The sequence below is a fragment of the Lathyrus oleraceus genome, chromosome 3, assembly GCF_024323335.1.
Source record: "Lathyrus oleraceus cultivar Zhongwan6 chromosome 3, CAAS_Psat_ZW6_1.0, whole genome shotgun sequence".
In the NCBI taxonomy this organism is placed as follows: Eukaryota; Viridiplantae; Streptophyta; class Magnoliopsida; order Fabales; family Fabaceae; genus Lathyrus; species Lathyrus oleraceus.
Genome location: NC_066581.1, coordinates 218,988,222 through 219,005,107, shown reverse-complemented (window position 1 = coordinate 219,005,107; position 16,886 = coordinate 218,988,222). Strand labels below are relative to the sequence as shown.

The 16,886-nt window shown below is 38.4% G+C and overlaps 1 protein-coding gene and 1 non-coding gene across 2 annotated transcripts; both read right to left on the bottom strand.

Moving 5' to 3' along the window:
- Positions 1-385: 385 nt before the first annotated feature.
- Positions 386-2,394, bottom strand: LOC127130511 (eukaryotic translation initiation factor 4 gamma-like). The gene is made up of 3 exons (XM_051059503.1): positions 1,421-2,394; positions 1,087-1,282; positions 386-445 (listed from the first exon to the last, which is right to left on the bottom strand). Exons 1-3 carry the CDS (start codon positions 2,392-2,394, stop codon positions 386-388), a joined length of 1,230 nt encoding a protein of 409 aa, XP_050915460.1.
- A 9,288-nt stretch (positions 2,395-11,682) lies between these two features.
- On the bottom strand, positions 11,683-11,790 carry LOC127133704 (small nucleolar RNA R71). Its single transcript, XR_007807654.1, has one exon. It is a non-coding gene; the product is annotated as a small nucleolar RNA R71 (small nucleolar RNA).
- Between the last annotated feature and the right edge of the window lie 5,096 nt (positions 11,791-16,886).

The following is a 16,886-nucleotide window of genomic DNA, read 5'->3' as shown; positions in this document are numbered from 1 at the left end:
CCAGTGGAAGTTTAGAGCTTCTGGTCTTTCTGCTGTCTTGTTTTGCTCAGAATCAGAACTTCTAGAGCGCACTTGTTCTTCAGATGCTTCTAATCTTCTAGTACTTTATATCTGATTAACGTTTGTATCTGATAAAGCGATCAGATTCCTTTGTTGTTGTTCAGAGTCCTGCACACTTAGAGAATTTTCGTTAGGGTGCCATTTTTGGTTTCATCCTTTGTTATCATCAAAATCCTGGAACTCTATTGTAGAACTAATTTTGTTCTTAGAATCTTCCCCTTTTTGATGATGACAAAACAATCTTAATTAAGAGATGAAACACTTTTAGAGATAATAAATTTTGGATTAGATAGAAGTGAGCTCCCCCTGAGATGAGTCTGGGAGTTCAGAAGTTCTTACCGGAGCGTCCATGAGATGATGTTTCTAGATACTCTTCTGCAAATTTCTAAGTTAAAAAGGATTAGAACCAATTTATTAAACAATGTTTGCAGAGTACTAAAAGGAGTTAGATATGTTTTCATCAGAGCTGTTTTAAGTTCTCCCCCTTTTTGTCAGAATCAAAAAGACTTAGATAAATGAAGGAAAGACAAATATATATATATATATATATATATATATATATATATATATATATATATATATATATATATATATATATATATATATATATATATATATATATATATATATATATATATATATATATATATATATATATATATATATATATATATATATATATATATATATATATATATATATATATATATATATATATATATATATATATATATATATATATATATATATATATATCCAGATAGAAAGCACAAACAGCAGAAAGCGATAACAGAAAGCAACAAGCAAAACAACAAGCAAAAGAATCCTAGGTACCTAAGGGTTGGGAGGTGGAGGCATCCTCTGAAGCAGCTGGGTCAGCAGATTCTGAATGTTGACATTGACTGAATCTTGTTGATCTAATCTGGATCGAACTTCTTTCTGCTCCTTCTGAGGATCTTCAAGTGTCTTGAGAACCAGAGGGACAAAGGTGGAAGACTCCCCCTGAGTCAGAGCATCCGGTTCTACCCTGTTGGCAGATTCTTCAGCACGACGAGCTTCGGCTTTAGCTTCAGCTTCAGCAGCAGCAGCCTCAGCTAGAGCTTGGGCTTCAGCTTCCTTAAGTCTTTTCATTTCTTCTTGTATGGCTTTCTCTTCTGCTTCCTTGCGGGCTCTTTCCTCAGCTTCTTTGACTAGACGCTCCTGGAGTCTTAGCTCAGCGTCTCTGATGAAGTCATTTTGGACTTGCTCAGAGAGGCTCTTCAGCTTGAAGGCTTCAACGGTCATCCAACCAATAACTCTGTTCCAGTGTGTCCTAACAACTGAAGGATCATCACTGATGCTAGAGTTGATGGTCAGAGACTTGACCTTGTCAACTAAAGCTCCTACAAACAATATTATTGTTTCCTCTAGGGTTGGCAGGGTGTTTTCTAGTTCAGAGGTTGGAGGTGGAGAAGTGGGAGGGCATAGGTTGAGAGTGGGAGTTTGCAGTTCAGCGGATGTATTATGTGGGTTTGTGTCAGAGTTGTTTGGTTGAGTTTCAGCTGGAGTTGTTTCAGAAGGTTGAGGGTCAGATGTTGTTGGGTTTGGTTGTTCTGTGGGTGAAGAGCTAATTTCTGGTTCAGGTGTGGGTTGTGTTGGCTGTTGTGAGGCCAGAGTCTGAGCTTGAAGTTGGGCCAGAGTGGGAGATGAGGGGTCAGAGTGTTCTGTGTCTGATGAAATGTTGTAGTAGGGGGGTGATTCTGGAGAAGAAGATGAGGATGGTGAGGTGGTTTCATTCAGCATTTCTGCGTCAGAAAGAGTTAGGGTTGTGGTGGCAAGGTTAAATTTTTGGGATGGTTGGTGAGAAGTTCTGGTGGTTGAGGGGGGAGTTTCTGAGTTTGTATAGATATGAGTGGGTTGAGGTAGAGAAGAAGCAATATTATATGTTTGTGCAGAGGGAGCTAGTGAAACGGACTTACCAGAAGGTCCAGGCAGAGGTGCTGGAGGTCTTGATCCGGAGGATTCTCCCAATCTTGCCTTCTTTGCTTGCTTCGCCTTCTCAGATGGTCCTCGTGAACGCTTCATGAAGTTCGGAGGCTCAGCTGGAAGCTGGCTAATGTTGAAGTCTGAGATATCCACTCCTTGTTTCCTCAGATCATCTAAATAATACAGGATTACCCCTGGAGGGTCGATCTTTGAGAACAGATAAAGTCCATGTGGGATCTTCCTCTGATCTTTGTGAGCTTCCCAGGAGGTGTCCATAGTAGGTTTGAACTTGACCTGATCCAAAATCCCCATGCTCTTCAGATTTTTGGCGTTGAGAGCTCTCCCAGTGTCAATCATCACGTCTTCCATGAGTCTGAACGTTATCAGATGGTCCACGAGAGGGCTTTCGATCAGAACGTCATAGATTAGCCTTCCCAGAGGAATGTAGTTTTTGGGCTTCATGTTATTTCTTGTATCTTGTACAGAATCTCTGAGGTACTTGAAGAGGAGTGCTGGAAGGCAGAGCTTCAGACCCTTTTGGATGCAGTACAAGATGCACTTCTGGTCTGTGTTGATGTAATCTGAAGAATTTGAAGCTGGGCGATGATGGATGGTGCCCAGGATGATCTTCAGCCAGACTCGGAGGTTCTGATGTAGCTCTTTGTTCTTGGAGTGATTTCCTTCATAATCCTAAAAGAAACATATGTGATAATACAAAACATTATAGGTCACGTTGGACCAAAGCCATTGAATCTTGAAAAAGTCCAACTTCAAGTGCCCATAACTTTATCATTAAAAATCAAAATGATGCAAACTTTAAGTCCAAATTGATTGACTTGACAAGATCTACAACTTTGATGCTGGAGGTGTTTCCATTTGAGGCTTGAATCTTTGAAACAGAAAGGGTTGAAATTGTTCATTTTTGGCAAATTTTTCAAACACATATTTTATACATCAAACTTCATGGCCAGTTTTCACAATTTTCCAAACTCCAAATGGATTTTTGTTCAACATATCTTTTGTTCCTTATGTCAATACCTTTCCAACCATTACTCACATGCCTATGTTTGGATTTTCCAAATAGGATTTTAAAAGAGGGGAACTTTTATGACCATTTATGCATTTCATGTTAAATCTTGACACACAAGCAAATGTAATGCAATATACACGTCCAAACTTACTTCATTTGAGCTCATCATGTAAAACCATTTGATTTCGGGCCTCACATGCGCCTGTACAGGCCCATGCATGGAGGACCCAATTCTCTTGCGCACGAGTTCCATCCATTCCCCTTTGCATTTCAGCTATAAATAGATGCATCACTTTATTGAATTGGCAATCTGAAGGCGCCTGAAACCCTACTGAAATCCACTCCCAACCTCTCACCAAAGAAATTTGAATTTTCATTTCTCTTTTTCAAGTTTGATTTTCAACAACATCAGTTGATTTTCAATACTAATTCCTAAGCCTAACTCTCATATCATACATGAAGATCATGCTGCAAGCAAGGGATGGGTTGGATCGTGCTCATCAAAGCTGCACTTCAAAGGTTTGCAGCTCAACTGTTTTGCTTAGAATCTCACTATATATTGTGCATTGCTTGTGTTGGTTTGGTTTTCTGAAGTCCTCGTGTGAGAGGCAAGCCAATGGTGGCTTTAATTTTGTGAATTGTTGAACTTCAGATCAAGTACCTGGATTTTCCATCTCTGATTTCTCCTTCCATAGAGATCTAGAGCACAATCCAAGGTTACAGGGGTGATGTACATCACCCCAACTTTAATTTGGTATAAGGATCGTTTGATTTGGTTGAGGTTGCAAAACCTGCAACTGCTGGCCAGATTTTGTCTTCTCACCGGAGAAGACGGTGGTTTCCACCACCATCCACACGTGGTTGGCCTTGTGTCCCTTGGATCTGGCTCACAGGATCTTATCATGGCCATGCGTTTTAGTTACTTCTTTAAATCCAATGTGTTTTGCGGTTGACTGGGGAACACAATGAGCACGCGCCTGAGAGCCTTTGTATCATCCACGTAATTTAATGAAATGGATCAGACGCCTCTGGATTTTTCTCTTTTATTAATTTCTATTTTATTTTCTTTAAGTCTATTTATTTTAAAAAATTCATAACTTCTTTATTTGAAATCACAAAAATATGGGACCAATTGCAAAAAACTTCTCTTAAATTCTAGTTTAATAATATGATTTTTAATTATTTTTTTGATTCCATTTAATATTTTTTGTGAATTATCTTGTTTTTAATTGTTTTTAATTCATTTAAAATACCTTTTGATATTCAAAAATGTCAAAAATATTTTCTTAATATTTATGAATGATGATAAGTCTATGAAAAATATTCTCATCAATTTCTTAATTGATTTGAGATTTATTTGAGATTTTAGTTTATATATGTTATTTTTCTCCATTTTTAATTGTTTAAAATTAGTTTCTGTTTTCAAAAAATGTTGGGAAAATTTGTGAAACCTTGTTTGACCATGTTAGACTTATGATGATCCAATTGGACTTATCCAAGTTGATTTGAATGGGATTTGAAGTTTGACCTCATTTGTTTCTTTTATTTTATGTATTATTTTAATTCCAAAAAATACCAAAAATATGTTTGACCTTTCTTGACTTCTAATCTTCATTTCACTTCTGTTTATCATTGATTGATGTTAATTCCATTCATGTTTGATCAATGTGTTTTGGTTATGTCATTTAATTTTCCATTTTGTACATTCTATCTTCATCTCCTTTCTTCATCTTTTTCTTTTGACCAATGAGTTAATGATTTGTGGTTAGCCTTGACATATTGGAGGCTTAACCTTCTTTGATCCAAATCAAATTCAACTTGATCAAAGATCAAGTGAATGCTTTGTGTCCAAGATAGGTTGCTTCTTAGTCAAGCAAAAAACCTAAAGTCCATATAAGGTCATTCTTCTTTTCTTTTGGCATGGCAAGTTGTAGGAGTTTGGCTTATTAGTCATGATCTCTAACTTGTGTTTAGTTGCCTATAGTTTTATTGACCGGCCTCAGATAGGTGTGACTACTACATTAGTCCACTTACGATTGCTTAACATAACATTAACTACTACTTACTAACTTTTAATTCAAGCATTTAATTCTTGCAATTTACTTTAATGCAATTTAATTTCTTTCTCATTTATTCATATTGCCATTTTCCTTTGCTCACTTGAGCTCATGTTTATGTTTATGCCATTTGCCCTTTTTCTCACTTGAAAACGTTATTGTGTAAATATATTATTGCCTTGTCTTTGTTTGTGTGAACCCAATGCAAAATGGAGAAAAGACTTAGAATTAGGACCTCACCTATGCTTAGTGGAGTTTCAAGAGTAACTAGGACTTATGCCTTTAGAATGCTAAAATTGATTGAAGAGCAACTAGGCCTCATGCCTTTAGAATGCTTAATCTTGAAGTTGACTTGAAAGGACCCCTAATCTAAACTCTCTTTTTGTCCATTCTTATTGCATTGTGAACTTTTTGATTATTTGTTCTTGTGTGATAGGGATCCCAAACTTGAGCTAGTTAGAAGGACCATTGTCATGAGCATCCAAGTTAAGAGAGACAAATCCAATTGGAAGATCCTAGGAGCTTGATTGAATAATTGTTTGATTGCTTGAGTTAATTGCTAAATCCAAAGGAAATGAGCCTCTTGGATCATCTTTATGATCTCAAGAAAGGAACTCCAAGGGTTGTATTTCTCTTCTCTCATCTTTGCATGTTTAGGACTAGCCCTTCTCTTCTTCTCTCCACTCTAACCCAAGCCAAACTCATTTTGTGCAAACATTGACATTGTTTTCAAAACTAGAAACCTAGGCATTATGCTTTTGATTTTTCAAACTCTTTTCATTAATACTTATTTTGAATTGAACCTTAAGTCAACTTTGACTTCATTTTGTGAATACTTCTAATTGGTAAATCCAACTCACTTCAAATGATTTTTTGTGGTTCCAATGGCCACCTTTGCCAAAGCTTTTCATAAACATTAGCCATAGGTTTGAGTTATCATAGTGGTTGATGTAAACCTCACCTTATCCTTAGTGATTGGACTATAAGACTTCCATACTTATTATAGGGTGGATCCCTCACTAGTATGTTAAATCTCTCCTCACATGGTGGATTGTGGTTTAGGTTGAGTTTTCTCCCTTTGATAACAAAAGACCTTAAGGCTTTTGACAAATCAATTCACCAACTTATTTTGAGATTTTTACCCCGAACTACGAGGTTTTAATCCTACCTTTGTGATGGTACATAAGCAATGGGTTTATCCATTCAAACAACAAAATTGTAAATAATTTGTATATTCTTTTCTTATCTCCCCAATCATGTTTGCACAAATATTTCACAAATACCAACCTACCATACAACATTTGCAAAAAGGGCTCCCTTAAAGTACTAAGGATGTTTTGGATGCTTAAAACCTTCCCATTGCATAACCAACCCCCTTACCCAGATCTCTGATATATTTATTAGTTTTTGATTTGATAAAACTTCTCGGTTTTTATTCGCTTTCTAACCTTTCCTTTGGATAAATAGAAGTGTGGTGGCGACTCGAATTGTATGATTTATTTTTGATTTAGTCAATAAATCTAAAGGTAACGAATACCCCGCTACAGAAAAGTGGCGACTCTGCTGGGGGGGAAAATTCCTAGTGGGTTTAGCCTACTTTTTTCCTTTGTTGTATTATTTGTGACATATTTTTGTGCAAAGTTGGGATGACTGTATTGTTTGTAATGTATGAATTGCTTGATATATATATCGATTGCTTGTGTGCTTGGTGGTCTCTTGTGAGATGAGTTCTATACCCAAACTCGAGTGCACTTATGATAGGAGAACGACATAGTCTTGTTGACTTGTGTGGAGTTATTCCTTAGCAAGTTGACTTGCAAGTCCATTCACTTGGTGGAGGTTTTGTTGGGATCAATAATTTCACATGAGTAGTCGTGGTTAGGCATTACTCTTTCCAATATATACCTTAGAAGCCAAGGACCTTAGATTACCTAGCCCATCTTAGCCAATTTTAGGACGTAGAGCGAAGATCGTTCAAGTGTAAGATTTGATACGATTGTTACGTGATACTACACTTATAAGAGTCTCTCTTGAGAATATTTTTAGAATATGAGTAGTCGTTTATCCGATAATATCCGAAAGATGGGATGATGACTATGGGAACCTCTTTTAGAACATGATTGTCAGGTTTAAACATAGTACATTCCCTCTGGGTGGTTGTTAGCCGAGACTCCATGCTCGTCACTTGTAACAAACCCTTGATTCACGGTTGATCCGTTCTCGTATATCCTTAATATCAAAGGAACTTGGTTGTTGATAAGGTTTAAACCATAATCCACCAAAATGGATGATTGATATTAAGGATGACTTGATCCATCCTGTGACCTTTGTGTGGTATGACTTGCTTGATCCTTGAGTGTGATTGTTGTATCCAGGCATTCATGCATTCATTTACATCCATATCATCAACAATAATAAAATTTTCAAGGAACTTAAGAGGTCTATTTGCAAATTTTCAGACATGGATAAGCAAAGAAGGAATACGAAGAAGTACAATTTCAGACAACCCGACTTGAAAGAGTTAAGGAGTTTGACATCCTATGTATTAGATCCCTTGGAGTTCAAAGCTCGCCATGGGAAGCTTCTGTCTGTTTTCGCTACTCAGGTGGATGAAGGTCTGATGAGTGTGTTGGTGCAGTTCTATGATCCTCTATATTGTTGCTTCACTTTCCCGGATTTTCAGCTTTTGCCTACACTTGAGGAGTATGCCTATCTTGTGGGTATACCTATCTTAGATCAGTTGTCGTCCAGTAGCTCGGAGAGAGTTCCTTCTTCCCAAGAGATTGTTGATCTGTTGCATATAGATGAATCTGATATTGGTGCTTATATGACTACCAAAGGTGGAATTCAAGGTCTCTCATCTGATTTCCTCATTGCTCAAGCAACTTTATTTAAGAAGGCCATGAGTGAGGACGCCTTTGAAGCCATATTTGTACTTCTCATCTATGGGCTAGTGTGATTCCCCAACATCGACAATTTTGTGGATGTGAACGCTATTTGGATTTTCTCTACTCTTAATCCCGTTCCTACTCTGTTGGGCGAGACTTTTCTCTTTGCACATGAGGAATGCAAAGGGTGTTGGTACCATTGTGTGTTGTTTGCCTCTGTTGTACAAGTGGTTTATTTCGCACTTTCCTCAGACTCTCGCCTTCAAGGAGAACAAAGGATGTCTACGGTGGTCCACGAGACTTATGTCTCTCACTAATGATGATATCTTTTGGTACAATCGTGTGTATCATGGTGTGTAGATTATTGACTCTTGTGGTGAATTCTCCAATGTGCCTCTTCTTGGTACATGTGGTGGGATTAACTACAACCTTATTTTGGCACGCCGTCAGCTTGGGTTCCCCTTAAAGGATAAACCTAATAACATTTTGTTAGAAGGCGTGTTCTTTCAAGAGGGTAAAGATCCCCAAAACTTGTAGAGCAGGATGGTCCGCGCTTGGCGCAAGATTCATAGGAAGGGAAGGAAAGAGCTTGGTCCGAAGAATTGTATTGCTTTGGACCCCTACACCTCGTGGGTGAGGAAGAGAGCTTCTGAGTACCGCATGCCCTATGACTATCCGAGACCTACAACTATGGTTATGGTTGGGCCTTCAACCCTCCCTAACCAAGAACTAGAGGAGTTGAGAGATGAAGACTGTTCGCGTGCTTGGGTTCGTGAGTGAGAGGAACTACTTCAGCAACTCAAAGATAAGGATGCTTTGATAAATTTCTGGAGCATCAGGTTATTGATGAGCCAGATGATGTGGTGACTTCTCTTCTTCCTCAGTCATCCTGGTTTTGGAAGAGGAAGTATGATCGACTCGCCAAGGAGAAGGCGGATATGGAGGCAGCCTATGAGAGAGAGGTGAAGAGGCTTCGTGCAACTTATCTTTTGGTCTCGAGAGCTTTGGACGATTGCTTCTAGGGTTCCATAGGATGTTCATTTTCCTTCTCTTTTGTATTGTATTTGGTTACCAAGACTGTACTTCTTTGGTGTAAAAAATTTCCCAAATATTATTGATATGAATATTCCATTATATGTCTAAATGATTAATATTTCCAAATATTTGAAAATAGATCTCTAAAATTTCCTCTGATAAAAAATAAATCATATGCACGAGTATTGCATGCATCATATGCATAAGCAGGTTTTATTTAGGGCTTCTTGATTAATGGTCTAACTCTGTGTTCTTCATTTATTTTGAACACAAGTTGACGCACCGGTACAACACTAGGGCCAATTCCTCACAGTTGATGGATCATTTTGAACAAGAAAATAGAGAACTTAAGGAGGAAGTGGCTAGGCTGACTGATGACACTGGATTTCACTGTATTTTCGACTCCGATTTCGCATGCATTTTAGTGGTTTTATTAATATATTGTTATGTTATTACTATGTTTCTCTTTGTTTTCAGGTTTTCAGTCTAATCAGAGCCCTGATCGAGAAAAAGAGTGAAAATGAGCTAAAAAGACGAAAATTCAGCATTTTGCGCTTGTGGCTCCCACTGTGGCTGGCGCCATGGGTCCAACCATGACGTGTCACAGCTCAACTTCCCTCAACTGCCACGTTCCCCACTACCTCCACTTGGGCGCCACACTTTATTCTTATGGCGGGCGCCACAAGAAGAATGTTTTTCCCTCCCAATTTCAAACTGAAGGGCATCTTTGTCATTTCCATTATTTTCCTTGCCTATAAATACAGACTCGTTTTCATTTGTTTAATCATCCAAACTTAGAGCAAACTTAGTTTCACTTAGGCATATATTCAGTATTTTAAAAGTGGTAGTCGTTTCGCATTGGGGTGTTACCACAATTGTGTAATCAAGTCTGTGATCGAGTCTGTAATCGAGTTTGGAGCACTTTGGAAGGAAGTTAATCCTTCCGCCATTTTCATTTCCTTTTCACATTTTATTCAAGCCTCCGATTGGAGCAGGTTTTTATTGATTTACCTTTATCTATTTTATTTTCCCGCACTCGCACTTTACTTTATTTATTTCTCGCACTCGCATGTTACTTTATTTATTTCCCACACTCGCTTTACTTTATTTATTTCCCGCACTCCCACTTTAATTTATTTATTTCCCGCACTCCCACTTTATTTTATTTATTTCCCACACTCGCTTTACTTTATTTATTTTTCGCACTCGCACTACTTTTATTTACTTTCCGCACTCGCACTACTTTTATTTACTTTCCGCACTCGCACTACTTTTATTTAAATTAAATTGCACCTTTACTTTATCATGTCTAACTAAACCTATAAGGTTAGAATGCAATGTTAGGATCGTAATTGAACCGATAATTTGTACAATTGTTCGTAGAAACACTTAAGGGCTATTTTAACTTTCAACTTAAGTTTTCCCGCACTTAGTTTCCGTTAGGTAAGATAGAAAGTCGTCCAACGTCCTTTTAAACATAGTTGTTTTTAACTATTTCAAATACAGCGAAAGCGCTTTGTTTAGTTCATTAGGAGTTTTTAACTTAAGAAGAAAAGTGATTTTAAAACTATTTTCGGATGCGTTTATAAGTTTAGAGTCTGGTTCCTGAGAACCTCTTTTGGTTAAGAAAATCCAGGTCAAAATACTTTTCAACTTAGTCAAGATACTATATTTCTTAAAAATAGGTTTACTACTCTAACGCAATGCGCGCCTTTTTATAAGTGACAATAAGAGGGTTTGATTAGGGAGTACAACTCGGTTATGAATACGCGAAAGTGACAGTTCCCGTTAAATTGGTTCTTTTCAAAGTAGGAAACACTGCCCATAAGTTGTTCTATTAGCAAGTACTTGGATTATTAATTGATTATGTGAATTACATTCGAGCCTGCCTTTATCAATTGAACTTTATTCAACACTTTACTTTTCATTGCACACTCTAAAAACCCTTATTTTGATTACCTTAGATAAACACCATAACAATAGATAACGATAGATTGACACTTGGTCTCTGTGGATTCGATAATCTTTTATATTACTCTGACGCATTCGTATACTTGCAAAAAGCACCGCATCAAGGTTTTGGCGCCGTTGTCGAGGACCAATTTCGTCAAATTTCGTACCCTGTTGTTATATCGTTTAGACTTAGGTTGTTACCCTCCGGTCAATGCGAAGAACTCGTAACACCGGAAGCTTAGTATACCCTCTGGCAGAACCTGAACGATACGCTCACACACGTTTATTCTTCCATAGAATTAGGAAAGCTATGGCCGAAGATCAAAACCAAAGACCTCTTAAGGATTTCGCCCAACCATCCAACGAAGAACCTAGTTCTAGTATAGTAAACCCAACCATCCCAACTAATAATTTCGAACTTAAACCCTCCCTGTTACAACTAGTGCAACAAAGACAATTCGCAGGTCTCGCTACTAAAAACCCAAACCAACATTTAAAAATCTTTCTCCAATTAGCAGACACTTTTAAAACCAATGGAGCTTCTCCTGAGGCAATCCGTTTCAGATTATTCCCGTTTTCCCTCAGAGATAAAGTCCTATCATGGTTAGATTCCCTTCCATCCAATTCCATTACGACTTGGGATAACCTTAGAAGAGTATTCCTTGCTAGATACTTTCCCCCAAGTAAGACCGCCGTTCTTCGAAACCATATAACTAGATTTACCCAGAACCAAGGAGAATCGTTGTTCGAAGCTTGGGAGAGATTATAAAGAGCTGTTAAGAGCGTGCCCACATCATGGTTTAGAAAATTGGTTAATCATTCAGACCTTCTATAATGGACTTCACTATAACACTAAGATGACCATCGACGCTGCCGCAGGCGGTGCGCTGATGAACAAACCTTATCCTGAAGCTAGTGCCTTCATCGAAGATATGGCTCAAAACCATCAATCATGGGGAGTCGAACGAGCGACATTTGAGAAGAAGGAAGCCCAAGGAGGAGCACATGAACTAAGATCTATAGACATGATGCAAGCTAAAATGGATGCATTAGCCCTTAAGGTCGAGCATATGTGCATAAACCCAAATACTACAGTCGTAGTTTTGTCGGATGGTGCGAAATGTGGAACCATAGGACACCAATATGCAGAATGCAGTCTATTAAACGAAACCCGCTATGAGCAAGTGAACTACACCCAAGGGAACCCATATTCGAATACCTATAACCCTGGATGGAGGAATCACCCGAACTTCTCCTATAAGAACAATAACCCTATCCAGAATAACGCACCTCCGAGACAACCAGGTTACCAAGCCACAAGATCAAATCAACCTATGCAACATGTACTACCAAAGCCAGGCCTTGAGAAAATTATGGAAAATTTTATCAGTGCTCAAACCCATTAAAATAAAGAGTTCGTGAACCAAAACATTCACGTTAACGAACTGATTACCCAGTTAGGAACCAAGGTTGACCAAATAGTTACTCATACCAAGATGCTTGAAACCCAAATCTCTCAGGTAGCTTTAAACCAAGCCCCCCAAACCACACCTGGAGGACAGTTCCCTGGACAACCTTAACAGAATCCGAGAGGACAAGCCAATGCCATTACCCTAAGGAATATACCGAACCCACAGACAAAGTAAAGGAACTAGAGGAATCTGAAAAACAAGAAGGTCAAGAAAAAGGAGAAGAACCTAAAGATAAAACTTACGTACCCCCCCCATATAAACCACCTATACCATATCCGCAAAGACTCAAACAAACCCAGATCAATAACCAATATCAGAAATTTAGTAAATTTATAGAAAAACTTCACGTAGAAATCCCTTTCACAGAAGCCATTACCCAAATACCTTCTTATGCAAAATTTCTCAAAGACATCCTTACCAACAAACGTAGACTTGACGATCCGAAGCCCTTGGAATGTAATTCCATTTCCGAGAATAAGTTAGCCAAAAAAGATAAAGATCCTGGAAATTTCTCCATTCCTTGTCTTTTGGGAAGTCATGTCATCGAAAAAGCTTTTCTAGACTTAGGAGCTAGTGTGAGCTTAATGCCTTTAGCGGTTTGTGAGAGGTTAAACTTAGTGGTATACAATCTACTAAGATGTCACTTCAGTTAGACGATAGATCTGCTAAGTATCCAGTAGGAATTTTAGAAGATGTCCCTGTTAGGATAGGTCAGTTATTTATCCCTACTGATTTTGTTGTCATGGACATCAAAGAGGACAATGATATACGAATCCTTCTAGGTAGACCATTCTTATCAACTGCAGGAGCCATAATAGATGTCAAGAGAGGAAAGTTGACCTTTGAGGTAGGTGACGAGAAACCAGAACTTATACTTTCGAAATTTCTCATGGCACCTGTGATGGGAGACGCATGTTATGCCTTAGATATCATTGATGAATGCGTTAGGGAATTAGAACAAGAAGAAATCATAAAAACAATTAAGTTTCCATCAACTCTCATACTAGAAGATGATGACTTTAGGAAACCCTACATCGATGATAACCTTTACGAATGTTTATCCCTTACCCCAGATCATATGCCATGCCCTAAGAAACCAACCTTAGAACTTAAGGAGCTGCCTAAGAACCTGAGATATGAGTTCCTCGATGAAGAGATGAACCGTCCAGTTATAGTCAGTGTTACCTTGAGCCAAGAGGAAACATACCAACTTTTAAACGTTTTACAAAGATATCACTCAGCATTAGGATATAATATCTCTGACCTAAAAGGTATAAGCCCATCCGTATGCATGCATCGGATTTCACTCGAAGAAGATTCAAAACCCTCTTGAGAACATCAGAGAAGAATAAACCCTATAATGAGTGAAGTTGTTAAAAAAGTAGTTCTTAAGTTACTTGAGGTAGGCATAATCTATCAGATCTCGGATAGTAAGTGGGTGAGCCCTGTGCATGTAGTACCTAAAAAGGGAGGCATCACAGTCGTACAAAACGATAAAGGCGAACATGTAGCAAAACAGATGGAAGGAGGATGGCGGATGTGTATAGATTATAGAAAGTTAAATAAAGCAACCAGGAAGGATCATTTCCCTTTACCATTTATAGACCAGATGTTGGAGCGTCTAGCCAGACACTCTTATTTCGTATATCTAGGTGGATACTCTGGATTTTTCCAAATACCTATTCACCTCGAAGATCAAGAAAAGACTACCTTTACATGCCCTTATGGAACTTTTGCCTACAGACGAATGCCATTCGGCCTCTGTAATGCCCCAACTACTTTCTAGCGCTGCATGATGTCAATCTTTGAAGATTACCTAGATGGTAGCATAAAAGTGTTTATGGACGATTTCTCGGTTTGCGGATTTGATTTCCACAATTGTCTTGCTAACCTTGAGAAAATCCTGGAGAGATGCGTGGAGGTAAACCTTGTACTAAATTGGGAAAAGTGTCATTTCATGGTGACCGAAGGAATTGTTTTAGGGCACATAGTTTCCGAAAAAGGTATAGAGGTAGATAGAGCTAAGATAGAAGTTATAGAGAACATAAAACCACCCAAAACCATCAGAGAAGTCCGAAGTTTTCTTGGACATGCTGGATCAAGGACTTCTCCAAAGTAAGTAAACCTTTAACTGGCCTTTTAATGAAAGATGTTGAATTCATTTTCAATGAATAATGTAATGAAGCATTTAATCTTTTAAAGCAAGCATTAATATCAGCACCTATTATGAAACCCCCTGATTGGTCAGAACCTTTTGAGATAATGTGCGACACTAGTGATTATGCCGTTGGATCCGTCCTAGGACAGAGGAAAGATAAAATATTACATGCCATTTATTATGCCAGTAGAACCCTAGACGCTGCCCAACTTAACTATGCAATAACTGAAAAGGAATTACTAGTTGTAGTTTTCGCTATAGACAAATTTGGATCATATCTAGTAGGAGCCAAAATTATAGTTTACACCGATCATGCTACCATTCGTTACCTATTAAGTAAAAAAGATGCCAAGCCCAGGTTACTCCGATGGATTCTGTTACTACAAGAGTTTGATTTAGATATAAGAGATAAAAAAGGCACTGAATATGTAGTAGCTGATCACCTTTCTAGGCTAGAACACCTAAAACCAGACTTAGTACCCATAAATGATGATTTTGCCTATGATAGACTGATAGCTAGACTAGAAACCATTGGAGATGATAGCCTAGGCCCTTATGAGCACTTCCAAAAATCCTTAGCAGTAAGTAACGTACCATGGTATGCAGACTTTGTTAATTACCTAGCTATTGATATCGTACCCCCTGATCTTGACTACCACCGCAAGAAGAAGTTCTTCAACGATGTGAGAAACTTTTATTGGGACGAACCACTCCTTTTCAAAAGGGGTAAAGATGGCATTTTTCGCTGTTGCGTTCCAGAAGAGGAGGTAAAAACCATAATTGAGCATTGTCACTCTGCACCCTATGGTGGACATGCGAGCACCTCTAAGAAATACACCAAGATTCTTCAAGATGGCCTATTTTGGCCTACCATGTGGTGCGATGTCCATGCTTGCATTGTCAAATGTGATAGATGCCAACGCACTGGAAACATTTCAAGGCTTGACGAAATGCCTCTAAGAAACATTCAAGAAGTAGAACTCTTTGACGTATGGGATATAGATTTAATGGGTCCTTTCCCACCATCCTTAGGAAACAAGTATATCTTAGTCGCTGTGGACTATGTGTCTAAGTGGATTGAAGCTATAGATGCACCTACAAACGATACTAGGGTGGTGACCAAGTTATTTAAAAACTACACATTCCATAGATTTGGAACACCCCGTTTAGTCATAAGTGATGGAGGATCGCACTTCATATCAAGAATATTTGATAAACGTTTAAGAAAATATGGAGTTAGGCATAGAGTAGCAACACCATACCACCCACAGACTAGTGGCCAAGTAGAAGTATCCAATAGGGAGATAAAACAAATCCTAGAAAAAATAGTTTCAATATCTAGAAGAAACTGGTCTCAGAAGCTTCAAGAAGCATTATGGGCCTATAGAACCGCTTTCAAAACCCCTATAGGAACTACTCCCTACCAACTAGTTTATGGAAAATCCTGTCACTTACCTTTCGAATTAGAGCATAAGGCCTATTGGGCCATTAAAACTTTGAATTTAGACTACCTGACCGCTGGTGAAAAGCGTATCCTTGATATTCACAAACTAGAAGAACTCAGGCAATCTGCCTATGAGAATGCCAAAATATACAAAGAAAGAACAAAAGCTTGGCATGACAAAAGAATAGTAAAGAAAGATTTCAATATAGGCAACCCTATTCTCTTGTTCAACTCTAGGTTATGACTTTTCTCTGGGAAGTCGTGCTCAAGATGGACTGGCCCTTTCACAGTATCCAAGATTCTGAGATCCGGAGCCGTAGAAATCAAGAACGAAACTTGTAGTCCATTCATGGTAAATGGACAAAGACTGAAGCTATACGAAGGAGGAGACATTCAAACGGACTAATCAAGCCACACTCGGATTGATCCACCGATCCCTACTACAGGTGTATAAATTCTGATCGTAAAGCTAATGACGTTAAACAAGCGCTGTTTGGGAGGCAACCCATGATTTTCTTACCTTGTTTAACTTTTATGCATTTACTTTATTTTTTTTTATTTTTTTTTATCATATTTTCACCGAGACTAAATATTTGAAATGTTTGTATTTTCAGGACCCTTTTTCCTAACTTTTACAGGATGCAGGACTTCGACGATATGCACGTAGCCTATAGAGATGATGCCTAGGGAGAGCGCTACATAGCTCTTTACCAGCGCCCTGTGGCGCCCACATACTACCCAGACCATCACTGCATGGAAGCCTTGGGCATTGAGCCAAGCATCCGATTTCTGAGCCACCAACTCCATTGGGACGAGTTCGCTGA